General features: G+C 38.2%; 1 protein-coding gene across 1 annotated transcript in view; it reads left to right on the forward strand.

The window, feature by feature from the left end:
• Positions 1-27,987, forward strand: part of LOC122801267 (extracellular calcium-sensing receptor-like) — a 124,439-nt gene that overhangs the window by 88,196 nt on the left and 8,256 nt on the right. Inside the window, exon 4 of the mRNA XM_044070817.1 lies at positions 11,994-12,117. Within this exon, the coding sequence (XP_043926752.1) occupies positions 11,994-12,117 (124 nt within the window). The remainder of the gene's footprint in view (positions 1-11,993; positions 12,118-27,987) is intronic.

The raw sequence follows: 27,987 nt of genomic DNA on the forward strand, positions 1-27,987 counted from the left end.
TCTAGATATGATCCATAGTCTGCCCAATAGGAAGGCGCTCCTACAACAATTAGATCGAAAAATATAAACACAATGCACCAAGGTAACACACAATAACGTTTAATAAAAACAAAAAGTAAAAGACAGAGGTGAACGCTTTCGCAACAATAGTTGCTTCATCAGACAAAGATCAAGTGAATAGCACTGCTTAAATAGTTAAATAAACAATTATCTCATGAATTAATGATGTCATACAACAAAGGTTATTTAAAGAGACAGTTACAATATGAGCATAGTAATGGTATGAATAACATATAAAATGCTGTATAAATACTGCATAAAATACATTTGTATATGCATAAAATGTAATATAATAAAAGTAACAATAAAAATAATAAAAACTGTCAATGTTTAAGGCGTCTAGCTTTCAAGAATGGAATCAAAGAGGTGGTACCATTGAGGCCTGGGTATCTTTCTGCATTAAGTTTCAGTATCCATTTCTGTTCATGGCTCTCTGTAACATTTTCTATATCTCCACCTCTCAGATTTCTATATATGTGTTGCAAGACAAAGAATTTGAAGGAATGAGAAGAATCTGTACACATAACATGATTGGTAAGTGCATTTGTTTGCTTACTATTCCTAATATCACGGATATGTTCTAAAATTCTGTCTTTAAAAAGCCTATTAGTTTTGCCAACGTAGAAGGCAGGACATTGCTGGCAAAAACAAAAGTAAATGACATCAGTAGTCTTGCAATCTGAATAAGTATTGGAATATAGTTTAAAATGTCTGGTTGGATGAATGTATATGTTTTTGCTGTAAATATATGGGCATGCACTACATGATCTGCATGGAAAGGTACCCTGACGGGTGGAAATACATGTAGTGTTGCGTGGTTCACTGTTGCAAAGATACTGTTTAAGTGACCTATTATTCCTAAAGCTAAAGCGTGGAGTATTGGCAATTGTGGCATTAAGGTTAGGGACCTCTTGTAACAGATACCAATGTCTCCTAATAACATCAGTGTATTGGTTAATGTTACTAGCAAATTGGAACACAACTCTAAAATCATTACTAGTCAGAATGATATTGTTGTCAACAGAATCATTGCTAGTAGAGTGAAAATAGGGTCTACATCTGGTATGTCTCATTTGCCAAGCATCGGAAATAGTCTTATCAATATCAATATCATGATAACCCCTTTCCATAAAATCAGATTTTAAACTGTTAAGTGCAATCACTGCATCCTCATCTTTATCATGTAGTCTTAAGTTCCTAAAGACTTGGCCTTTAAGTACATTCTTAGGTATGTGTCTAGGGTGCTTGCTGGATTTATGTAAAAGTGTATTCTTTCTGGTCTGTTTAAAATAAATAGTACTATTTAACTGATTTAAACTAGACCTGGTAATGTGTACATCAAGAAAGGTGATGTCAGTGGCAGAGATCTGGTGAGAAAATCTCAAAAAATCAGTGGTGGTCTGTAGGTATTGTAGAAATGAAATAAAATCCGAACCATTGCCTTTCCATAACATGAAGACATCATCAACAAAACGTACATACCATAGTACTTGTCCTAAAAAAGGATTCTTATCAGATAAAATGTTAACTTCTTCCCAGCAAACCAAGGCAAGGTTGGCGTAGCTGTTAGCACAGGGAGTCCCCATTGCTACGCCAAACTTCTGTAAATAAAACTGTTCTTGGAACGTAACAATGTTATTTTCCAAGATGATTTCTGGTAAACTGCAAATCAATTGAATTTTGGTGTTATGAAAACACTTGCTAACTGCCAAAAACTCTCTTGTCATTTCAATGCCCCATGTATTGGGTATGCTGGTAAATAGTGATTCTATATCCATGGTAACCAAGACAAAATCTAAATCCGTATCAATACTATCTATTCTATTATGTAATCTTGCTATGAACATCTTGGTATCCCTTAGTATAGTATGACAATTCTCTAAAAGGCCATGCAGACTACCTTCAACATATATAGAAAGGGGTTCAGTGCACCAGTCAGCCCCTAAGACTATAGGCTGCATTGGTGGCGTGTAAAGATTTTTATGGACCTTAGGTAGGCCATAAATGCTAGAAACAACAGGTTTAGTAATATTAAAATATTTAAAAAGTGGTTCATCAATTAAACCAGTAATAAGTAGATCAAAAAGCAAAAACTAAACTTTGTCAATAAATGCATTTACAGCAGGTTTTGAAATACACTGGTATGTATCAGTGTTTAATAAAGGTTTTTCCATTTGTTGTACGTATAGGTCTTTGTCTAAGAGAACTATACCACCACCCTTATCTGCTTGTTTAATAACCAGAGAGTGTAAATTTCTTAGTTCTTTCAGAACTCTCTGTTCTTCTGAAGTCAAATTACAAAAAGAGTAATCATTGCTATCAGATACACTTATTTCCCTGAATGTAGTTTCACATATATCAATAAATCTTTGAGCCCCAGGTGGAGTAATTGGTATAAATGTACTAGGTTGTTTGTAAATATTATGCACGTTATCTGCATTTGTTGGAAACATACATTTCAAAGATAAGTTTCTCCCTAATAGCCTTAGATCTTTCAGCATTTCAGTTATATCTGCCTTCCTCGCAGGTACAAATGATAACCCTTTATTAAGTACATTCACTTGTTCAGGATTAAGTTCAAAAGAGGAGATATTAATAACCAGACCTGTAGTTATATGCGTCTCCTCTTGTGTAGTTGAACTGTTCCTTCCATCTGGTTGATCCTGGATATCTGTCCATTGTGCGGAAGACTCTTCGTACCAGTTCTGAAAGGGAGTGCTGCCTTTAAACTGAAGTTGCCCTTCTTGGTGGTGTCTAAAAAAATGCTTCCATCGTTTCATCTCTCCTTTACATTAGAATCCACAGTTGCAAAGTTATTAGAAATGTGCGATGCTGCAGATGGTGTCGGTAGAGGTATATTCCTCGTCTTATGTCCCGTTTTTTCTTTAACGCTGTTAGAGATCTTGCTATCATTTGGTACAATAGCTACATCCTGTTGAATGCTATCAATGCATGCAGCATTTGAAAGTACTCTCATTGTAGCTGCCAGATCAGTAGAGGAACTGGAAATGATACCGGAAGTAGCAGCTCTAGTTGTGCACTCATTTAAAGCAGTGCTGTGAGTGCTATTTGAAACAAGGTTCCCTTGAGTTGTTCTATGCACGTTTTCTCTGGGCCATGAGAAAACGTTATTATTAGCAGTCACGTTTATCTCTGTTTAATTTAGACAGTTTAGTTGTTTGCAGCTTTTTTTCATAAGCGATTATACTATCTTGTAACTGGCTCATCTTATTGATGGTAGTATCTGGGGAGAAACTCTCAGTAATATTGTACTCTAAAGCAATAATTTCTGCTTTCAACTCAAGTTCAATTGGTGAAAAAAAATCCAATAAAAGTTCCATGTATTTGGAGCTAAACTGTAAGTTAAGCTCTTGCCATTTATGTAATAAGACAGGACAGGTTTCTCCGTAAGTGGGCATGTTGAGTATTCTGAGACCACGAGGGATAACCTTGGCTTCCAGTGAAGTTTGTAAGAGCAGACGCTGCCATTGTAGCCTCTTATATTTATACAATAAGTTTTCCAAATTTTTATATTGCCCAAGAAACTCAAGTATGCGTTGAGTAGTTGAAGTATCATTGAAACCATCACATAAGTCCATATTCAAAAGTGGGTTTATTGGAATATCCAGAATTCGTAGAAGGCGATGGTGATATCCATCCATAGTCACTTCAGTAGAGGAATCCTCCATAAACGTGTGTGCCCTTTAGCCGAATAAAAGCAAAACAGAAATAAAAAAGAAACGGCTGCGGGACATAAGACGAGGAATATACCTCTACCGACACCATCTGCAACATCGCACATTTCTAATAACTTTGCAACTGTGGATTCTAATGTAAAGGAGAGCAGAAACAATGCAAGCGTTTTTTTAGACACCACCAAGAAGGGCGACTTCACTTTAAAGGCAGCACTCCCTTTCAGAACTCGAACGAAGAGTCTTCCACACAATGGACAGATATCCAGGATCAACCAGATGGAAGGAACAGTTCAACTACACAAGAGGAGACGCATATAACTACAGGTCTGGTTATTAATATCTCCTCTTTTGAACTTAGTCCTGAACAACTGAATGTACTTAATAAAGGGTTATCATTTGTACCTGCGAGGAAGGCAGATATAACTGAAATGCTGAAAGATCTAAGGCTATTAGGGAGAAACTTATCTTTGAAATGTATGTTTCCAACAAATGCAGATAATGTGCATAATATTTACAAACAACCTAGTACATTTATACCAATTACTCCACCTGGGGTTCAAATATTTATTGCTATATGTGAAACTACATTCAGAGAAATAAGTGTATCTGATAGCAATGATTACTCTTTTTGTAATTTGACTTCAGAAGAGCAGAGAGCTCTTAAAGAACTAAGAAATTTACACTCTCTGGTTATTAAACAAGCAGATAAGGGTGGTGGTATAGTTCTCTCAGACAAAGAACTATACGTACAACAAATGGAAAAACTTTTATTAAACACTGATACATACCAGTGCATTTCTAATCCTGCTGTAAATGCATTTATTGACAAAGTTTTGTTTTTGCTTTTTGATCTGCTTATTACTGGTTTAATTGATGAACCACTTTTTAAATATTTTAATATTACTAAACCTGTTGTTCCTAGCATTTATGGCCTACCTAAGGGCCATAAAGATCTTTACACGCCACCAATGCGGCCTATAGTCTCAGGGGCTGGCTGGTGCACTGAACCCCTTTTTATATATGTTGAAGGTAGTCTGCAGGGACTTTTAGAGAATTATCATACTATACTAAGGGATACCAAGATGTTCTTAGCAAGATTACATAATAGAATGGATAGTATTGATACGGATTTAGATTTTGTCTTGGTTACCATGGATATAGAATCACTATTCACCAGCATACCCAATACATAGGGCATTGAAATTACAAGAGAGTTTTTGACAGTTAGCAAGTGTTTTCATAACACCAAAATTCAATTGATTTGCAGTTTACTAGAAATCATCTTGGAAAATAGCATTGTTATGTTCCGAGAACAGTTTTATTTACAGAAGGCTGGCGTAGCTATGGGGACTCCTTGTGCTAACAGCTACGCCAACCTTGCCTTGGTTTGCTGGGAAGAAGTTAACATTCTATCTGATAAGAATCCTTTTTTAGGACAAGTACTATGGTATGTACGTTTTGTTGACAATGTCTTCATGTTATGGAAAGGCAATGGTTCGGATTTTATTTCATTTCTACAATACCTACACACCACCACTGATTTTTTGAGATTTTCTCACCAGATCTCTGCCACTGACATCACCTTTCTTGATGTACACATTACTAGATCTAGTTTAAATTAGTTAAATAGTACTATTTATTTTAAACCGACCAGAAAGAATACACTTTTACATAAATCCAGCATGTACCCTAGACACATACCTAAGAATGTACTTAAAGGCCAAGTCTTTAGGACCTTAAGACTACATGATAAAGATGAGGATGCAGTGATTGCACTTAACAGTTTAAAATCTGATTTTCTGGAAAGGGGTTATCATGATACTGATATTGATAAGACTATTTCCAATGCTTGGCAAATGAGACATACCAGATGTAGACCCTATTTTCACTCTACTAGGAATGATTCTGTTGAAAACAATGTCATTCCGACTAGTAATGATTTTAGAGTTGCGTTCCAATTTGCTAGTAACATTAACCAATACACTGATGTTATTAGGAGACATTGGCATCTGTTACAAGAGGTCCCTAACCTTAATGCCACAATTGCCAATACTCCACGCTTTAGCTTTAGGAATAATAGGTCACTTAAACAGTATCTTTGCAACAGTGAACCACGCAACACTACATGTATTTCCACCCGTCAGGGTACCTTTCCATGCAGATCATGTAGTGCATGCCCATATATTTACAACAAAAACATATACATTCATCCAACCAGACATTTTAAACTATATACCAATACTTATTCAGATTGCAAGACTACTGACGTCATTTACTTTTGTTTTTGCCAGCAATGTCCTGCCTTCTACATTGGCAAAACTAATAGGCTTTTTAAAGACAGAATTTTAGAACATATCCGTGATATTAGGAATAGTAAGCAAACAAATGCACTTACCAATCATGTTATGTGTACAGATTCTTCTCATTCCTTCAAATTCTTTGTCTTGCAACACATATATAGAAATCTGAGAGGTGGAGATATAGAAAATGTTACAGAGAGCCATGAACAGAAATGGATACTGAAACTTAATGCAGAAAGATACCCAGGCCTCAATGGTACCACCTCTTTGATTCCATTCTTGAAAGCTAGACGCCTTAAACATTGACAGTTTTGATTATTTTTATTGTTACTTTTATTATATTACATTTTATGCATATGCAAATGTATTTTATGCAGTATTTATACAGCATTTTATATTTTATTCATACCATTACTATGCTCATATTGTAACTGTCTCTTTAAATAACCTTTGGTGTATGACATCATTAATTCATGAGATAATTGTTTTTTTACCTATTTAAGCAGTGCTATTCACTTGATCTTTGTCTGATGAAGCAACTATTGTTGCGAAAGCGCTCACCTCTGTCTTTTACTTTTTGTTTTTATTAAACGTTATTGTGTGTTACCTTGGTGCATTGTATTTATATTTTTACTTATTTTCTTGCACCTTGGTTTTACCCGCAGCCGTTTCTTTTATGTTTCAACAATTAGATTGAGTCAGATGGAAAAAATGTATGACTGATGGCAATGATGTACTCATACTACATAACATAGACTTTGATCCGTTTCCCCTAAAGACAGGTTATTTCATTAGCAGGTACATGCATGACCCTACAACAGATAACACAGTGCTCCTATTCACAACTGTGAACAACCTATATGATGTTAGCTGGGCTAGCATATGGTTACTAGACAGGACATTCTTTAGCAAAGGGGTTACATGCCAACAGTTGTATAGCCTACATGGGCTAGTGAAATATGGCACATACAGCAGATCAGTACCACTTGTATACTGCCTAATGTCCAAAAAATCCCTTAAGGTGTACAATTGTATGTGGCACTGCTTATTTCACTTGTTAACAGAGCATGGCTTTGAAGTGGATATGAAGTACGTTCTCTGTGATTTCAAAATTGCCACAGTTAAGAGCGTGAGGCTCAATGTACCTGGTGCACAATCCAAGGGATGCCTTTTCAATTTTGGGCAGAACCTTTGGAGAAAGGTACAAGGCCTGGGATTGGCATCCCTGTACAATAGGAGTCCGTCATTCCAGTCATCTGTAAAGTGCCTAGCAGCCCTAGCCTTCTTACAAGAAAGTGAAGTGCAAACCACATTTCAGGCCCTGAAGGAAACATTCCCTGTAGAGGGAAAGTAGCTATTAAAGTACTTCTCGGATTGGTATGTCTATGGCAAGTTATGAAAGTTTAATACATGGACTTCTTCATCCGTGAGATTCCCACCACTATTCCCCATAGCATTCTGGAACATATATGAGTTGAACCAGCTGTTCTTCCCTCATACACAGAACTCCGTGGAAGCCTGGCATATACAGTTGAAGTGTCTGTTAGGTACTCGAGGTACAAATTTGAATGTCCTCACGGCAGCATTGTTTAAGGAGCAGGACTGTGTTGATGAACTAAGAGTCCGGATGTTAGTTGGATGTCTGCCCTCCCCAAAGAAAAGGAAGTTAATTATGCGCATGAGCAGTTTCAGAGGGTGTTGGATAATAATGAGTCTTACTCGGCAACTGAATTTGTGATATCTGTAGCAAAGCTACTGAAAATGTAGCACTTGCAAAATACCTGTACCAGCCAGTGCTAGTCTTGAGTGTTAGGCGATTGTTGGTAAGTGGGAGCAACAGTGGGTATTGCGGAAATGTGTCACTGTGTGTGGAGTATTGGTTGATATGTACTGTGTATAGGGAGCACAATTCATATGAGTGGTGAAGGGAATATATTAATTGTGAGTCATGTATTACGTGAGTATGTCTACGTTCAATGGTGATGGTTTGCACCTGTATATGTATAAGCCTGCAGAGATATTAGCTATTTTATATACGACTGTGTGCTCACAGCAGAAAGCCAGGTGAAGGATGTCTGTGGATTGGGGTTTGCCGTTTCTTCTGTGGAACCATCCCCAAGTGCGACCATGGAGTTTGTTGTGCATGGCTTTTGTGTATACTACCCTGCTAGGGAGTGCTGTAAGTATTGCCATATACATCGTTACAGTGCTGTGTGTGTCTATTTACCAATAGGTACCTCTTACAGTCTAGAGAACATTGTTCTGTAATATCCTAATCTGCAAATATAGTTCATTCAGTAAAGCAGGAATGTTATTTTGTTTGCAGTACTGCTGCTGTCTGTGGTCGTGAGGGAAGTGACGTGTGTTTACATTATCTGTACATTATGTGCAGGATCTTCTTAGTTGTAAAGGACCATTGTACTATGTTGTTGGCCAGAATGGATACAACTGAGTGCAAGGACGTTGGGAAGGTATATCAGATGTGTATAATGTGTAACAGTTGTGGAAACAGGTTGTACAAGATGTTGTGGTCTTCACTTTATTTAGATTTGTCGATATTCTGAATGTCGGTGTTATCAAAGTCGGTTATGTGGATGTTCATGCTTTTGACATTTCAGTGTTGTGGGCACGAGATTTTGAAGGTCAGTTTTATGGGGTTTTGTTCTTGTGAAGTAGACCCATATATATATATATATATATATATATATATATATATATATATATATATATATGGGTCTACTTTCTATCACCGAACTTCCGAATCACCGACACACAAGTTACCGACCCCAAACAACCGAAAACACACAACACCGACAAACACCAACAACTCAAAAAACTGAACACCACTACACCGACACAAAAAACGTCAACTACACATTGCACACAATAACATATCCACTAACCTTAACCTAAACCCTAACCCTAACGTCCGACACTACCGCACTCTTACCCAACCCGCACCCTAACCCTAACTCACTTAACCCACCCCTAAACCTCAACACCATCACTATCGCACACTTACGCTACCTGCACCCTAACCCTAACTCACTTAACCCACCCCTAAACCTCAACACCGTCACTATCGCACACTTACCCTACCTGCACCCTAACCCTAACTCACTTAACCCACCCTAAAACATTAAGTCCGTCACTATCGCACACTCACCCCACCTGCATACTAACCCTAACACACTTAACCCTTCCCTACACTACACTACGTCACTATCACACACTTCCCTTACTGGAACCCTAAGTCCGACACTACCGCACACTCACCTTTCCCACACCCTAACCTAAAATCCCTCACTATCGTACACTTACCTGTCCACTCCCCAATCCTAAATCTTTCACTTTCGCACACTTACCGGATCGCGCTCACACGCTGCCGTTGTCGGTCTTTCAGCTATCGGAATATCGCATTTTCGATAACCTACCTGTTCGGTCGTTCTGTCTCGGTCTTCCGGGTGTCGGTGACGTGGTGCTTCGGTTATTCGAAGTAGACCCATATATATATATATATATATATATATATATATATATATATATAGATAGATAGATATATTAGGTTTTTTTAAAGGATATAAGTGAAAACAGTCGTGGAAACAGGTTGTGCGCACATGTACAAGATGTTGTGGTCTTCACTTTATTTGGATTTGTCGATGTTCTGAATGTCAGTGTTATCAAAGTCGGTTATGTGGATGTTCATGCTTTTGACATTTCGTTGTTTTGGGTATCTAGGTCAAATCTTTTGAAAGATATATCTATAGTGGAAAAAGGGGGGCTTAGGAATGATACTATGTAAACATAGATTTTCTCCAAGCACTCCAGTTTCTTTCCACCTGCAAACAAAAAAGTTCTTTACTGGATAAACTAACATGTTGATTTATATTGAATTCGCCCATGTCCTTACAGCTGATTCATGACTGAAAAGAGTCTTATGACCACAGTTAGATACACATCTTAAGGTGATTATTTCCTCAGCCTTAGCCTGGTTGTCTTGTATGCCAGGCAATAAAAGAGGATTTTCAGGCCACAATTCAAAAGGTTAAGGAGGAGGCTATGCTGTTATTTATTAAGTAATGGCAGGCATAAAGCTCTTTGAGTTCAGTGGGTAGAATACTGTAGTTATTAGTTCTAGTGTGGAGGTTAAGAAGTCATCCAAGAAAAAAGTGACTAAGTTAAGTAGACAACGCATAATAAATGACATATTCACTGCACAGATGCAAAAGAGATGATAGAAAAGGATGCAATACAGCCATGTATAAAGGAAATGCAGCTAAAATGTGTGGATATGTCATGAGGTGAGCAAAGTTGTACCCCACTCACTGTTTTGTCTGAGAGCTATGAAGACTCCCTGAGTTGTGGAACCAAAGAAACCTTGCACTAACATTCTTATTGTGTTAGGACTGCTCTCACTTTGAATACAGTTATGAACCAGAATGGGTAGTTTAATTTTGTAAAAAATTACCAGCCATATACCAGTCATAAAATAAACATCTGATTACAAAATTATATTGCCACTGCATTATATCTGTAGCAAACCCTGTTATAGGCTGGTACAGTAGTGCAATGGTTAGCATTGTCATCTCACAGCAAGAAGTTCTTCAGTTCGATTCTCGGCTGGGGTGCCTTCTGTGCAGAGTCTGCATGTTCTCCCTGCATCTGTGTGGGTTTCCTCGGGGTGATCTGGTTTTCTCTCACATCCCAAAGACATGTTATAGTAGATTGGACACTCTAAATTGGCTCTAGGTGTGAATGTGTGTATGTGGATTGGTGTAGTGCACCTTCTGAGGAGGGTGGGACCTTGGGCTAGCGACCTGAGTCCATAAAACCTGTAGTTGCTACAGAAACAATGCCCATTGAAAGGTGCTCATTCCTCGATATACCCCATGATGCATCAATGGATAGAAGCCCTGTTATAAGTATTGTCTTATTATAGCAAACACTGCAAAAAATAGCAACAATCTAACTGAGATAAGCAAAATAACATTTTATAGAGTTCCTTATTTGCATTATTTACATTTTATGGAGTTCCCAGTGTCACAAAGAATTAAAAAGCCAGATTAAAACAAAGGACACTTTGTTACTGCTTGTGTTAAAGGTGTTTTGGAAGCACAGACAGTCATAATAGTGGAACATACTCCTTAGTAAACTGCGCTGTCCTCATTAGATCTGTAAAGTCACTACACCTAGGTCTTTTTACATTGCTAGGAATGTCATGCAGTTCACATTACTTGGAAATGTGGCAGCTGCATTCATCAGTCAGAGAAAAGGTCCACACTGACAGACAAACAGTCCCTCAGCTGCGGTCTCAGCACCAGTCTCATCTACCCATCAGCAAAATGCATTCTGGCGATCATGTTCTAGAAGCAGCACTGACCTATATGTAGAACAGCTGAAACTTGTCCAGAACCATAAAAGGGCCGCTTGTCGCTATTACTTTTTGCACATGGAACATATATAATTAGCATTGTATCATCCACACATCCGACTATGCTGGTACAATTTTCTGTAACTGCAGCGTCTATTATAAGTGACCATTACAGACAAGTACTTGATTGGGAATTTCTTATCCTCCATCCAGACCTTAACATTTTTTAAGCAAAGTCCCACATTTGAGAGTGACCTATGTTGCACTTATGACTATTTTAAGACTTTTAATTCTGCACGTTTTAATGTTTCAACAGAAAAAAAAACTGAAATATTTAGGTTGCTTCCTAATAATAGCATGATGGTCATGCTAAAAAAAAAGTTCAAATGTATTGGACTTTACAAAAAAATTCTTTCCTTGTTTATTTCTTGTATATCATTGCTATACCCATTTCAATGTATTCATAATTCAGCTCACTTCATATAGCTGAATATTTCTCCATTCATATTATGCACTAATTGTCCTTACATTTCTAACGTAAACTGTGCATGCTCTTTCTTTTAACAGATCCCACATTCAGTCTGCAGTGAATCTTGCCCTCCTGGATTTAGGAAAGCTGTTCGCAGAGGAGAACAAGTCTGTTGCTTTGACTGCATTCCATGTCCCAAGGGGGAGATTAGTAATGAAACAGGTAAGCAATGTTTATGACTCACCATGCTTATTTTAGATCTTCAGACTGATTTTAGATATTTTAATCATGCAGTATAACATTCCAACAGAGTAGGCTGACTTGTTTCGTGCAGAAAAAATATAAGAAATGTATGTCTTCCATTCGTAATCATGGGCCCACCCTCATGCACCACAGATAAATGTACATGTTATCTTGTATTCACCTTCCTGATTGTTTTAAATATGTACTTACATAACATATTTGTACTTGCTGTTTAATGAAACAAAATGTATTTATGTTTGTTTTAAATATGCATACTCACACAGACAGCTGCAAAGCTGGAGATTTTTTTTTTTTTTGTAACTATCACTGAGGTGTGTGAATTACTCTACAGTTTCACTTCACTCAACACCCGCCACACATAGCATTATGTTTATGCAATTTAAGACAATCCCCTTCCTCAATAAACTATACCTACTTCTTATAAACACATCCACTCCTCAAAACTTCCACTTCTGCACAAACACCAGTGGGTACACCCCCTTTTCAATTTATTTTCAGGTGCCTAGTTTAGTTCGGAAATGCCAGACATTCCACTCTGCAGCAATCATACACCCATAATCATAACTAAAATAAAACTTTACTAATCAACGCTCTCTTTCCTAAACTAGGTCTTCAACTTCTCTCAAACATGTATAGCTATATATTTGTACCTATGACTCCATTATTCAAAACCTGTTAACTACAACATTGCACAGTAATATCCACATCTCAATTAAACATTTTCTCATCTACAAAATGAAACCCCCACAGAATGTAAACATCCACAGTAATTGCTAACCCTGTCGTATTCCTTATACTGGTCCTCTTCCTGTTCCTGTCTGACACTATAACATTGCAAAACAACAGTGAAGCAATACAATGAAATGGTTACTTCAACTACATCATCAGATGCACACCTCACATTTAAGCATGACTAAAAATGCTAGCACACCATAATAAAATCTTAAATTGTACATGTTCATCTTCTGAAAAAGTACATCAAACTCTATGTCATTATTAAAAAATTAAACTTATGTAAGCTTTTCCATCTTATAACAAACCTGACGTACTTGCTGGCATTCATCCAAACACTGACAAAATAAATATACTCCAGACTCCCAGTCAGCAAATATGGACCCAAACTGGAACATGCATACGTCCCAAGTTCACACTCTATCATAGTAATAACCAACTCTAAAATTTTAAAAATTGCATACATGAATATCAGAAACCTAAATGACAAAGTGTCAGGACTAGAAGTTTGGATTAATGACAAAACAAACAATAATAGCTATAATACAAATTGGCTATTAGCTGACATAACTTTGGTATAATCTATATCCATCAGCCCTTCATTGTAAGCTCCCTGCAAAATCTTTTCCAATATAACTTCCCACAAGGCACTCCACATAATACAATTATTTTGGGATATCTTGACAAAAATGCTTCCGAACCCATTGCCCAAACATTAAATAAAATGCTATATCACCACAACCAAAACCAACTGGATATACATCCAGCAAGATCCAACACTGAAGAAAGGACCAATTCTACCATAGACCTAATCCCCACTGCTGTAAAGTATAAATGCCTAAATATTATAATTCTAAAAAAAAAAAACAACTCAGATTATCAAATGCCACCTTACATCAGCACCTATGGCCTTATCCCTGACAGCAGAAGTACTTTAGTGGCAGAACAGGTAGCTTACATCCTTCTAAGTTGGGAACTGCTGATTGAGGGCTCATGGTCTATTATTCTAAAAGTGTATTAATTCTGGTTTAAGCACTTGGGCTTGAGGCCAGTTATTTTACATTAAGAGGGTTCGTGTAATGCACTCTTGTGGGAGGAGAGGCTGGACTCTGTCCTTCTGAGCTGGGAATTTCTGGTTAAAGCTTATAGTGCCTGCATATTTGAACTGCTTCTAACTGAAATTGGTACACCTCGTTTGCTGTAGCATAGACTAGATCCAGGCCTGCTGAATCTAGCTTTGTTTGTATAACTTGAGCACTAATCCAGGCATTCTTTAAAGTATTCAGTTGTATTTATTACTGCTGGTAGTAACTTGATTAAAGTGTAACTATCATTTCTAAGTCTTTTGGATTAAGCACTTGGGCTTCAGACCAGTTGTTTTACATTAGGAAGGTTTGTGGCCTGCACTGTGGTGACAGGACAGGTAGCTTACATCCTTCTAAGTTGGGAACTGCTGATTGAGAGCTCAGTGTCTCTTATTCTAAAAGTGTATTAGTTCTGGTTTAAACACTTGGGCTTCAGGCCAGTTATTTTACATTAAGAAGGATTGCGGTCTGCACTCTTGTGGGAGGAGAGGCTGGACTGTGCCCTTCTGAGCAGGGAATTTCTGGTTAGAGGCTTATAGTGCCTGCATATTCTGTTTCTTACTGAAATTGGTACACCTTGTTTGCTGTAGCATAGACTAGATCCAGGTCTGCTGAATCTAGCTTTATTTGTATGCTTGTTGTTTATTTCCCTGAAATGCTAATTCCACCTAAAACGCGGCCTTTTAGCACTTTTGTGGATCCCTAGTGATATCTGCATTGCTTACTGTACTTATTTCCTTGTTTCACTTGAAAGAAAGTTACTGTTTGTCGTTTTTGCATTTAAGTTACCTGTAGCACATTGCATTTAAGTTACCTGTAGCACATTGCATTTAAGTTACCTGGCACTTGCTCACTAAAGCGATTATATAAGTCAGCTCGAAAAAATTAAAAGCACTACACCCTCACAAACTCCCCTTGAGTACCTTGTTCCCCATTGGCCCTTTTTTTCAATTATAAAGGAATTCCCAATACTATTCTAGCATGTCCAAAGGTCAGTTGTCAGTCTCCTCTCCGGTCCAGCTGGTGAATCTGGGAATCTTGAGGCAATGTTACAACTGCCTCATGTACACAGACAACCCTCTCCTCCTCCCAACAAATTCCAACACATGTGAGAGATGCAACCATATAGCCAAACTGGAGGCTAAGCTCTCTCAACTCAGTACTGGCGTAACCAGTCAGGAGGAGAAGGAAACCACACTCACTACAATTCCAGTCTCACATAGACCTACCACGACAACAAACCAAACACATAAACACACAAAAACATACTCGGAGGCTCTAAATAAAAATCTGCCTAAGCAGCAGAGACCTCCAAAGCAGAAACCCAAGCAACCGCTACCCCAAAACAAAACACGTGCAACACATAGCTCACAAAGCCAGTGTGCCGAACAGTCACAGCCCTTAAGGCTAAACAACACACCTGATACACTTGTAATAGGTGACTATCGTCAGGCACACTGATGTCCCGCTCACCAGGCTGAACAAGGAGAAGGTCACGGTGAGCTGCCTGTCGGGTGCTAGGATCTGCCACATAACACAAGCACTCAGGTCACTCCAAGGCAAGTACAAATATGACTCAGTCATTGTCCATGCTGGTGTGAATGACTTGAGACGTACCTCCCTGGACTACATGAAAAGAGACATAGAGGAGCTCTCTGAGCATGTAGCCCAGGCCGGTATGACCCTGACCTTGAGTAGCATCTTACCCTCACCAAGAATGATGCCACAATATGAAGACAAGATGATCAATTTCAACAATTGGCTTAAGTGTTGGTGTCATTCAAAGGGGATCCAATGCCTGTCAGCCTGGGATGACATGCTCGACAAGCCACGATGCTTCGCTAGGGACATCTTGCACCTGTCACCCCTGGGCTTTTGGATATTGGCAAAGGCTCTTGCTACCCCCATAGTGCCTTTTTTAGGCAAGGCTCAAAAGACAAACCCACCTCCATAGATATCACAAGGGATAAGAAACTAAGAGTAATGCTACTCATTGCCAGAAGTCTAAACCTCAAGATGCACGCACTCGAAACTCTCCTTAGCATGGAGAACATCGATATCTGTGCAGTAACAGAAACCTGGTTCAAGGCTCCCGAGAGCACCCCAGCACTACCAGGTTATACCTCATACCATGCTTTTCGGCCCCAAAACTTGGACCGAACCACAAAAGGAGGGGGAGTATCAATATTCGTCAAAGATACCCACACCTCCAGGTTGGTGGCACAGCACGAAGCATCAGAGACTATCCATGTGCAACTAACTGTGGGTAAAACTGCCTTCCAGTTTATAGCCTGCTACAGACCACTCTCCCAAACACAGGAACCCCACTTGGCCTTCCTGAAAATACTGGAAAATATGAAGGTCTCTCCAAACACCATTATATTGGGCAACTTCAACTACCCAAACATAGACTGGGAGCATTACTCTAGCTCCAACACCCTAGCCCAAAGGTTCCTAGAATTTATAAACTCAAATGCTATGGAACAACTTGTTACCACTCCCACAAGAGGGGAAAACATACTGGACCTGATCATCACCAACATGGGGACACTATGCTCCAGACCAGAAGTGTATCCCTCACTGGTAAGATCAGACCATAAACTAATCTCACTGGATATTCACATCCCGACCCCACCCCCTGCCCAGAAAACCACAGTGAAAAACTTCTCTAAAGCAAATTTCACACACCTCAAAACTGAGGCAAAATCCTTCAAAGCCCCCGGGCCTGTGGAAAATACGGCCCAGACCACAGAATCCTTTAGAAACGCATTCTATGAACACCTTCAGGAATGCATGGATCATGCAATCCCAAATAAAACCAAGACCCAATCCTGCAAAGGCAGACGTCCTGTCTGGTGGACCCCAGCCATAAACAAACTATACAATAGAAGGAGGAATCTACTACATGATAGAGCAAAATCCCAAAAAGGGAAGGCATCTCTGATCAGTATTAGCAAAAAACTACGGGCACTCATAAAATCGTCTAAGGCCAGCTTCGAGAGAAAAATTGCACAGGACACTAAGGATAATCACAAGGCTTTCTTTAGTTATGTTAGGAACCTGGGTGGGAATTCCCAGATATGCTCAGAATTAGTCCAAAATGACAAAAATACACCGAGCCCACAGACATTGCCAACATCCTAGCTGACAGGTTCAGTGCAAACTTCTCCCCTCTCCCCACCAAAAGGGCAAATATCTATCCCAACAGTGTGCTGTCCCCTGACATCTCAGATGCTCAGGTAAGAGCCGCCCTCTCCAAAGCAAAAAACACAGCATCAATGGGACCAGATGGTGTCCCAGGCTGCGTCCTACATGAACTCCAAGAAGAGCTAAACCCAAACATAAAACTACTGTTCAATCTTAGCCTTACTACAGGATATGTACCCAAAGAGTGGCGTACAGCAACAGTGGTCCCTCTCCATAAAGGTGGTGCCTCAACGGATCCTGGAAACTATTGCCCCATAAGCCTGACTAGCTTGGTCTGCAATGCTATGGAAAGGATCATCATGGACCTCATAAATAAAGATATTGGGGACCTACAGACACTGGATCCTACCCAGTTTGGCTTTGTTAAGGGCAGATCCTGCCTCTTAATCCTGGTTGATTTCTTTGAAACAGTCACCAAGGCCGTTGACGAGGGGAAGGTGGTCCACACAGCCTACCTGGACCTCGCAAAAGCCTTCAATACAATACCCCACTTGGGCATTATAGATAAGCTCACCAGCTTAAATATAACCCCCTATGTCACTAGATGAGTTGCAAACTGGCTCAAGGACAGAACCCACATGGTTAGAATTGCTGGAGCCATGTCAGACTCCAAACCAGTTACAAGTGGCATCCCACAAGGCTCAGTCCTGGGACCTCTCTTGTTCGGTATATATTTCTCGGCGGTACAGGCCAACACGGAAGGACTGTGGCTGACCAAGTTCGCAGATGACTGCAAACTGGGCACCATAATCAACTCTCCAGCCGACACAAGCATCCTCCAAAAGGGCCTCATAGAAACAGACAACTGGTGCCAGAGCCATGGCCTCAAGCTAAACGCCAAAAAGTATATAGACATCCCCTTTGCAAAAACAAAGTGCCCACAAATTACCACATAGGTGGTAATCCATTAAGTACAGAAGAAGTCATTAGGGACCTGGGGACCCAAGTTGATAGCAATCTCTCATTTGACAACCACGTGGCCAAAGTGGTTAGAAAAACATTTTATATAGCCCACCTAATCATGAAGGGATTCACATCTAGTTCAGGGGAGGTCATCGTACCTCTTTACTCAACCCTCATCAGGCCAATAATTGAGTACAATGCCCCTTTTGGGATGTACCTTACCAGACACCTGCAGCAACTGGAAAGACCCCAAAAGTACCTCACCAAGAGGATCAAAGGGCTCAAACAGATGCCATATGCTGCCTGGTTAAAGAAACTCCAGCTCTACTCAGTGGCATACCGCCTGCTCAGAGGCAATCTGTGCCTGACGTATAAAGCCATCTCCAACCCGGAATTAATGGACATGCTGCACCTCAGAAAATCCAAATCCCATTGAGCTACACGCTTGAGAGACTTGAACCTCAGCACTGAAATAAATAGGACATGCTGGAGGGACAGATTCATAACCCAAAGGCTCCCTTCACTCTGGAATAAAATCCCAGTCCAGGTTAGGCAGAGTCCCACATTGACTCTCTTCAAGAGGAATCTTGATGAGTGGATGGGAGATCGTAGGTTTACCCCGGCTATCACTTTTGTGTCACTGTTAGACAGAGGCACAGTATACTAACCTCAAAAAAAGGCATAGCAAAATTAATTTAAAATGGGTGGCGAAAGCCAAACACACTCTGGCTAGGCTTATAAATGCCCTGGGGCAGATAGCCTAGTATGAACCTATGAACCTATTATATACTCACTTTCAAAATGTAAAATTGTCCATTTTGTATGTACAAGAAGTACCCTACTCAGCACTCAGTAACTTCTTAGATAAACTCACTGCTGTGAAGGATGCAGGATTCTGACTGATAAAAAGGAGAGTAAGTGGGTAAAAGTATCCATGGCTCACTCTAGATACTAAAAAACATAATCTAAGCTAGAGATAAAGCTTGGAAAGGTTGAAAGCAGCATGATTCCAATAAAAGACATATATCTCAGTGTACATACAAAGGCCATAATAACAAAAAAGTTATTCAAAGCAACATTTGTTAGACAGAGACAAAATCTGTTTGCTAAAAGCCCAATTCAGTTTTGATCTGAGATCTAACATCTGGAACAATTATACACTCCTCCCAGACTATTTCCAGTCACAAACAAATAATGCCCACAGCTTTGCAAATGAGAAATGAAACTTAAAAATATACACAATACGTGAAATAAAGACAACTCCTCGTATTACTTCCTCATGACTATTTCAAGCTCTCCCATCTCAGATCTACAAACTGGAATTCCATTCTCCCACATTTTATTTTATACAAAATTTGTAAAACATAATTATTAAGAAGGCACTACTGAATTTGGATTCTAAAGGGAATGCATTCTCCACACTGTACCACACATTCCTACAAATGGCTGCTGTACTCATAGCATGTTCTCATACATATGTACAGGGTTTTCCTTACCTCAAACATTTTCCCCAAAGCCTTTAAGCATACTCTCATAATCCCACTCCCTCAAAAATGTTCAACAAAACAAAAACAAAGTCTTTAAACTAATTGCAAACCTCTGTCACTAGCAAAACGATTTGAAAAACAGATCTAGGAGCAAATATCCAATCATACAAATAAGTATTTTCTTCTATATAATGCACAATATGGTTTTATTAAAGGCTGTTACACCACTGTCACCCTTCATAGTGTCACATACACTTCCTGTAATAACATGAATGAATCTAAACATACCTAGGGCATCTGAAACTGTAAGATGCAACATCCTACTCTTCATACTCAGTAAATTTAATTTCCATAAACCAAACAAAAGGATGGATAAAAAGCTATCTACAGGACAGTTTACTCCAAATATAGTTAAATCCATCTTTTCTATTCAAGATATCCTTAATATAGGTATGCTCCAAAGTTCCATTTATGGTCCACTGCTAGTCTCCCTTCTCTCTCTCGCTCTCTCTATTAATGATTTCACTGCACACCATAAGCACATTAACATTATCATATATGCTGATGACAACCTCACCCTAGAATTTATTTATTTACTTATTAGAATTTGTTTACTTGGATTGTCTGTCTGGGCAAAAGTTGCCCCTTTTCAGCAAAGGTCCTGGAAAAAAAAGCTCAAAGTATAAATAAATGTATAAAAGGTACAAAAAGCAGATAAGAAAAATAATTATTGTAAGAACCATAATATAATAAATGTAAATAGAACACATAGTAAAACAAAAATAGGGTTTTACAAAAAGCAAGAGAGCATATCAATAGATATAAAATAGGTAAAACTAAAAAAAAAAAAAAAAAAAAATATGACTTCATGCTTCTTAAGACAGAAGTGGAAAACTTCACAACCCCCTTGTAGATGGATAATAGAGGTACGACTGCTGAATCCTACACAAATGCACTTTATAAGAACTTACACGAGTGCATGGATCGTGCTATCCCTAACACAACCAAGATGGTATCCTCCAAACAAAGGAAGCCAGTCTGGTTGCCCCTGCCATAAACAAACTCTACAACAAAAGAAAGAAACTGTTGCAAAAATGAGTAAAATCCCATGACTGGAAGAACTCCCTGGTCAGCCTCAGTAAGAAGATGAGATCCCTCATAAAATCCTCCAAAGCTAGTTATGAAAACAAAATTGCCACTGATTCTAAAGACAACCACAAAGTATTCTATAACTATGTCAAGACTCTCAATGGCAACACTCAGATCTTCTCTGAGTTATAGCACAATGGCACTAAATATACAGAACCAACTGATATTGCCAGCATCCTGGCAGATGGGTTCAGTGCTAACTTTACAAGCTCCCCCCAAAGGGCCCATCTCTATACTGGAAGAATGCAAAGTTCCTGTAATCACGGCTGCACAGGTAAAAACCACACTCTCCAAAGCCAAGAACACAGCATCCATGGTTCCTGACAACATCCCAGGCTGTGTTCTACATGAACTACAGAATGAACTGGCACCCCACCTAAGCACCATGTTCAAGCATAGCCTCACCTCAGGCTTTGTGCCCACTGAATGGCACACAGCGATGGTTATCCCACTCCACAAAGGGGGAGCCACCATGGACCCCAGGAACTACCGCCCCATTAGGCTAATAAGCCTGGTCTGCAAGGCCATGGAATGTATCATCACAGAACTTATAAACAAAAACATTGGTAATCTCCAAACTCTGGACCCCACCCAGTTTGGGTTTGTAAAAGGCAGATCATGTCTCCTAAACCTGACTGACTTCTTTGAAGCAGTCACCAAAGCCGTAGATGAGGATAAGGTGGTTCACACAGCCTATCTAGATCATGCCAAGGCTTTGACACCATCCTCCACTCTGGAATTATAGATAAACTCACTAAACTAGTTTTAAATACCTATGTCACAAGATGGGTTGTCAACTGGCTCACTGACAGAACCCACACTGTGAAAGTAGCAGACTCCAAATCCGACTTCAGACCAGTGACAAGTAAAGTACCATAGGGTTCAGTCCTGGGTCCTCTCCTGTTTGGTATCTACTTTTCTGAAGTACAGGCTAACATAGAAGGTATTTGGCTAATGAAGTTCGCAGATTACTGCAAACTAGGAGCCAGAATTGAAACTCCTAATGATGTGGACATCCTACAAAAGGGCCTCACTGAGACACATGCCTGGTGTCAAAGCCATGGCCTGAAGCTCAATGCCAAAAAGTGTATTGCCATCCCCTTTGGTAAAAACTTTGTACCCATGAGCTACCACATAGGTGGTAGTCTACTTAACACTGAAACTGTGATAAGAGACCTTGGAACAGAGGTGAAAAGTAGTCTCTCCTTTGATAATCACATTGCCACAGTAGTCAGGAAATCCTTCTACATGACACACCTCATCACAAAAGGTTTCTTATCCAGGAAAAATAGGTCATTGTTCCCCTCTACTCATCACACATTAGACCCATTATAGAGTACAACGCCCCTTTTGGTATGTACCTCACAAGACATCTACAACAACTGGAAAGGATGCAGAAATACCTCACAAAGAGGATTAATGGCCTCAAACAGATGCCCTATGCAAACTGTCTCAAAAAACTCCAGCTTTACTCCATCACATATTGCCTACTCAAAGGTGATCTCTGCCTAACATACAAAGCTATGTCAAACCCAGAACTGTTGGACATGCTCCGCTTAAAGAAATCCCAGTCCCTCCGAGCTACATGCTCTAGGGACCTAAACCTTGTCACCACAATAAACAGAACATGCTGGAGGGATAGATTCCTGTCCCAGAGACTTCCCATACTCTGGAAAAAAACTACCTATCTATATCAAACAAAGCTCCTCATTAGCACTCTTCAAGAAAAATCTTGATGATTGGATGGGAAATAGGAAATTAACCCAGGGGATCACCTCTGTGGCTCTGTTTGACAGGGGCACAGTAAAATAAATTTTTTGGGTGGCAAAAGCCAGGGTACATTTTTGGCTAGAATTGTATAGGCCCTAGGGCCAATAGCCTAGTACCTAACTATGAACCTATGAACCTATGAGTGCAACAATTGTTCAAAACAAAGAAAGTGGAAGGAAACAGAGAAGCTAATTTAGATGAGCAGTCTTTTAAAAATTGAGGTTTGTGAAAATAGGTATTTAAGTAACATATTGGTGCAGTGATAGTTATACAGCAGTGTGAAAGAGGAGAAAGGTACAAAAACAAGTTTGGGAGATAAATACCAGGAAAATAGATAGAGGTGTCACTGCATAAACTCACTAGATCATGCATTGGAGGACATAGAGGTTGAAATAGATGATTAATATATAAACTGAATTAGATGAAATTTGGGGAAGGTTGAGTAAAAGGATGTAGGATTATTGTCTTGAATAGAGGCTGTAATGTCCCATTATATGCTTTGTTGCTTTATAAAAGGAGAGAGAGAAGGGATATGATTTGAAATGGAATAAAAGAAGATGGAGAGGAAATTTAAGGTAGTAAGGAAGGGAAATAGCAAGGTGCAATAAAAATAAGTGGGGGATGGAAGAGGAAGAGTAAAAAGAAAAGAAAGGGGAAATAGAGTCATAACCTATGCACTCTTGAGCACAGTCTTCAAAACTCCTTCACAAAATTATGAACTTGTACCCACTAAAATAAGCTACTCATTAACACCCTAAAGTCCAACATTATGATCTTTGGAACATAAAAAAGCTTCCAAAAAATTACCATGTGTGCATATCTGATCCAAATGACAATGTTCTCACACTAGTACTGGAAAAAGGATCTAAGACATACCCTAAATACATCATTTTCCTTCTGCAAACACATTGGCACACCACTACCAAAAGTCATAGTCAATTCAAATATTGATATAAAGTCTCCAATCTGCAAAGTCTAAGAATCTACAAAGTGTTAGCCAAATAAGTATTAATATCCAATACCCAAACTTGAATACAGACTACCTTTTACAACATTCCATTCTATTATAAATGTTCAAAAGCTACAAACAGCAATCAACAAAATAAGCAGATTCATGCTGACCAAAGAAGCATCATGCTCCTGTTTCACAGAAAAGGGTAGCATATAGCACATCAAACAGGTAGACATTTAGACCAAGGGTAACAGCTATCAAAGTAAATGAAGTCTCTCATAAAGCTCTGTTTATATCTGGTATAATCTATAAATTAAAAAATGCCATTCTCTCCCTCTGCTATCTTAGGATGCAAAATAATTTTCTACATGTACATATTGTAAACATCATGTCAAAAATGGTTTAATGATCTGTCATCTTGTATATCAAATTGTATTTTGAGAAAGTTAATATCTCTATATCCATATATGTTTTATATATATATATATATATATATATAGAGAGAGAGAGAGAGAGAGATATTTTTTTCAATTTGTATGTTTATAATTTGTTTTAATTTGCATTTGTTTGTAATCATGGAAGTTATTTAATATCTTACCATGTATTCTACTGTCTTTTTTGTTCTGTTAGTACAGCTGTTGCCCTAAGGGTCTGAGGACTAACACATATACCCTACTATCAAATAAATAATCTACAACATTTTTGAAGCAATAAGGGAGACAACATTAACTAAGTAATAATATCAATATTACCAATTTCTGAACATTTTTATCCATAAAAGGACCACACAAACTATTGCATTATTATTGTATAATCTACCGAGCACTGTACTTAGCAATTACTACCAGATGATGGTGTACACCCTAAATGTCTGATGTTGATTGAAAAAAAAGTTTCAAATGATATTACACCTGCAAAGGCAGACAAATGACTATTTAACTTGTGCATTACAGAAGGAACAGTCATTCTCATATATATAGTAACTGTAATAAACAATTATAGCCCCAGTGCATCCTGTGTAGGAACACAATAATGGATTTCAGGTTTGTTTCACACATTTACAAAGTAACCAGAGCAAAGTATTTCAAGTTATTTCACACAAATGGCAGCAGCATGCAAAGCTACACTGTTTAAACTGGGTAAATAGCAGAGCAAGTTACTTTCATCAAGAAACAGCTCCACCTCCCCTTTCATCAGTTATTGACTCTTTGATGTGTATACCTCATATGAGGGTGCTAAGAAATAATACCTATTAACATTTTAGCATAAGAATCAGCAAATAAATAAATTAATAAATAATAATAACAATAAGGGTCAAAGTCAGAAAATTGAATTTAAATTTTAAATATTACTTTTATATAGACCCCTTACCAAAAAGCCGGAAAGACAAACAACAACAACTTTTATATATTGAATAAGTTGCTAAAAAAACAGTTTGCATTTTCTGATAGATACAAAATCTGAAACTCAAATGTCTGTTATTATTTATTGACTGACTGCAATTATAAAAGATTTGTCAGAAAATTACAATGTAATCAATAGAATTAAAAAATGTAGACATAATCAGGGTCATTCTGCAAAATTGGGGACAACTGAGAGCTATGAAAGTTCAGCTTTGCTTTCCACAAACAGTAGCACAATCACTCATTTTCCTAACTTTTTTCAAACACATTCACACTTGTAATGTAGAAAGAGACTATTTAAATTGAGCAAATGACAACAGAGTAAGTCACTTTCATCCACAATCAGCTCCCAATCCCTATCAATCCATTATATCCACTATGCATTGAACACCTTGTTTGAGTGTGATAATTCAGTAATATTTCTCAAATTGTTAGTGCAAGTGAAATAAAAATATAATTAAAAACATATTTTAAATACAGACCTTAAATACTTAGAAAGTTGCTAGAATAACAGTTTCCATGTTATAGTATGTTTACTGAGTGTGAAGTAAAGTATCTTCCAAATTATTAAGCCCCCTTGCCCACCTTAGCAATACTTGTTAACCCTAACCATACCTGTGCCCCTGCCACTAACTCTAAAGTGTAGCTTACCAGCTAAGGGCCTTTCCTTTAACATTAGCACTATACTAACAAATTGTAGGTGAATATCATCAGGTTATGGTTAGCACATCTGAAAAGGAAAGTATTTTCCGTATTCAATGTACTGAGTGTTGATAATTTGTGCTATTGATATAATGAATAGTCAACATGTTGTTTTCAAAGGTTTGTGTGTTAATCACTTAACATGTTGACATTTCATTATATAATCATCTCAAAATACTTAAAAATTTGCTAGAATAATATTTTGTATTAACATGCAGTTTTTTGACGTGCCTTCTGTGGAAGGTTGGGTGCTGGGCTGGCAACTCGACACCGTAAAACTCCACTGCCAATTATGAGCAGACAGATGATCCACTGTGGCAACCCCTAACCAGGAAAAAGCCAAAAGAAGAAGAACATGCAGTTTTCTGACAGATATGTAGACTGAAACTCAAATGACTGTCATTAATTAGGGACTACCACGATTAGCCCTAAAAATCAAAAAAATTACCTGGACCAGACAAAACATATGATGGAAAACAGGGATGGTTTTGCAAACCACTTAAAGATTAAAATGGTCTAGAAGTTTAGGATATTTGCTTATATCTTCCAGTGGTAGAAAGGCAGAGTCATACATAACACTCCTGAGGAAGGCACAAGCTCCTGCTGCTGAGCTATCATAAAAGAAAACTAAAGAGTTAATAAAACACTACTACAACTAATAATAATGATAATAATAGATATGCCCATAATAAAAACACATATTGACACATTCATCCATGAGTCTATTATTTAAACTTTCCAGGCTTCTTGGCATTGTCTAGTGACTCATTCAGCTACAGGAGCTGGTGGAAAATTAATTGGTTTCCCAGGACTTCCCATCACACTGATGAAGAACACATGTGCATTCTCTACAGACTTGATAAATGTGGTAGCTCTATCAAATGACCTTTCAAAGTGCCTTTCAAAGGCCAAAACCAGATAACTAACCATACTGCATTTTCACATAATCTAGAAAATACACATGTTGAATGCTAGACCACAGACTCCACTGGTGATGCGGGCCCACAGTGACCATACAAATTGTCCCTGTTATAATCCACCATTGATTTCACTCTGTCAAATCATTTGTTTATCAACAGAGTGAAGTCCTTGGGCATTTTATCAATATACTCTTTCTTGAATGCTGGAGACTGCAAAAGGAAGAATGTTGACAGGGGGTAGATGAGATAAGTATTTTTTTATGGTTTTAATGCCAAAATGTTTGAATATACTGAAACTTTTGGCATTAAAGGTGAGAGTATCTGTGAAAATGTCAGTTAGGATTAGAGTATGGGTATCAGATTTAGTGTTATGAGCATGTGCCACTGTATATGATGTTTGCCTGAGCTTCTTGTGCAGTGGTAGAATAATGGAAAGAGTTTTTCCTAAGGTAAGATGTATGTTTGGGGGCAGGGTCAAAGGCAGGGTAAGGGTTACCCTTAATACACGTTAGTGAGGTGGTAGAGGAAGTTTGCATGATATTTGTGTTTTACATATTGGCTTGACACCTCTTATGGCCACTAGCCAATGGGAATGCTGAAAGATTTATGCATACCTTAGACAAAGCCTTTTGAATATATCATTGCAAATATTCACCTTGGAGACAGCATTTACAGAGCTTTATAAGGATGTAAATAGCAATGACATACATCGTAATAGACAAAATCTTTGGAAGACTTGACATAAATTTCTTCTTAGGAACAAACCAAGTCCTGTGATGACCAAGAGTCATGAAGGGGTTAAGAAGTTATGATACTGTGGAAAAGATTATACTGAAATACATTGCCAACATAAAATAGACACTGTACTCACACATAATTTAAAAGTAGGAAACTATATATTTTTATAAATTCAAGGCAACAGAAATCATGCTTCTTTTTTTCTTATTGATACATATTATTTAAAGCAAAAGGGGCCCATTTTACAGTTGATAAAAGTGAGTACAGCAATATAAGCCATTGCTCATTTTTTATATAAGTTGCTGTAAAAATTATGAACTACTAGACAATGACGTTTCACATACTTCTAAAATGTAGACCAATAATTACCAAATACTTTTACAAGTGTGGCATAGAGAGTTATAGAATGATCATAATGCACTGAAATGACTTTGGGTGATATTCATAAACATAGAGTGTAGCACACTATCTTGGTACATGGTTGAAGTATGTACCAAAAGGCTCCCTATTTCACAAACAGCCAAGTATAACAGTACAATGTATGGCATGCATCCTGTATCACATACAGCAACAGCTTAAAACATATGACACTCTTTATAAGGACTTTTGTAGGTACAAAGATGTGGCATTTGGTGACCACAGCTGCAGTAATTAAATAGACATAAACTCATGCTACTCATACAAAAAAATGGATCACCATCCTTCTATCATTGCAAATATAATTTTTAAGGAAACAAACAGCAACAACATAAATTTTAATAGTGAAACTCAGTGGAAGAC

The sequence above is a fragment of the Protopterus annectens genome, chromosome 4.part1, assembly GCF_019279795.1.
Source record: "Protopterus annectens isolate FY-2018-M chromosome 4.part1, PAN1.0, whole genome shotgun sequence".
Lineage (NCBI taxonomy): Eukaryota > Metazoa > Chordata > Ceratodontiformes > Protopteridae > Protopterus > Protopterus annectens.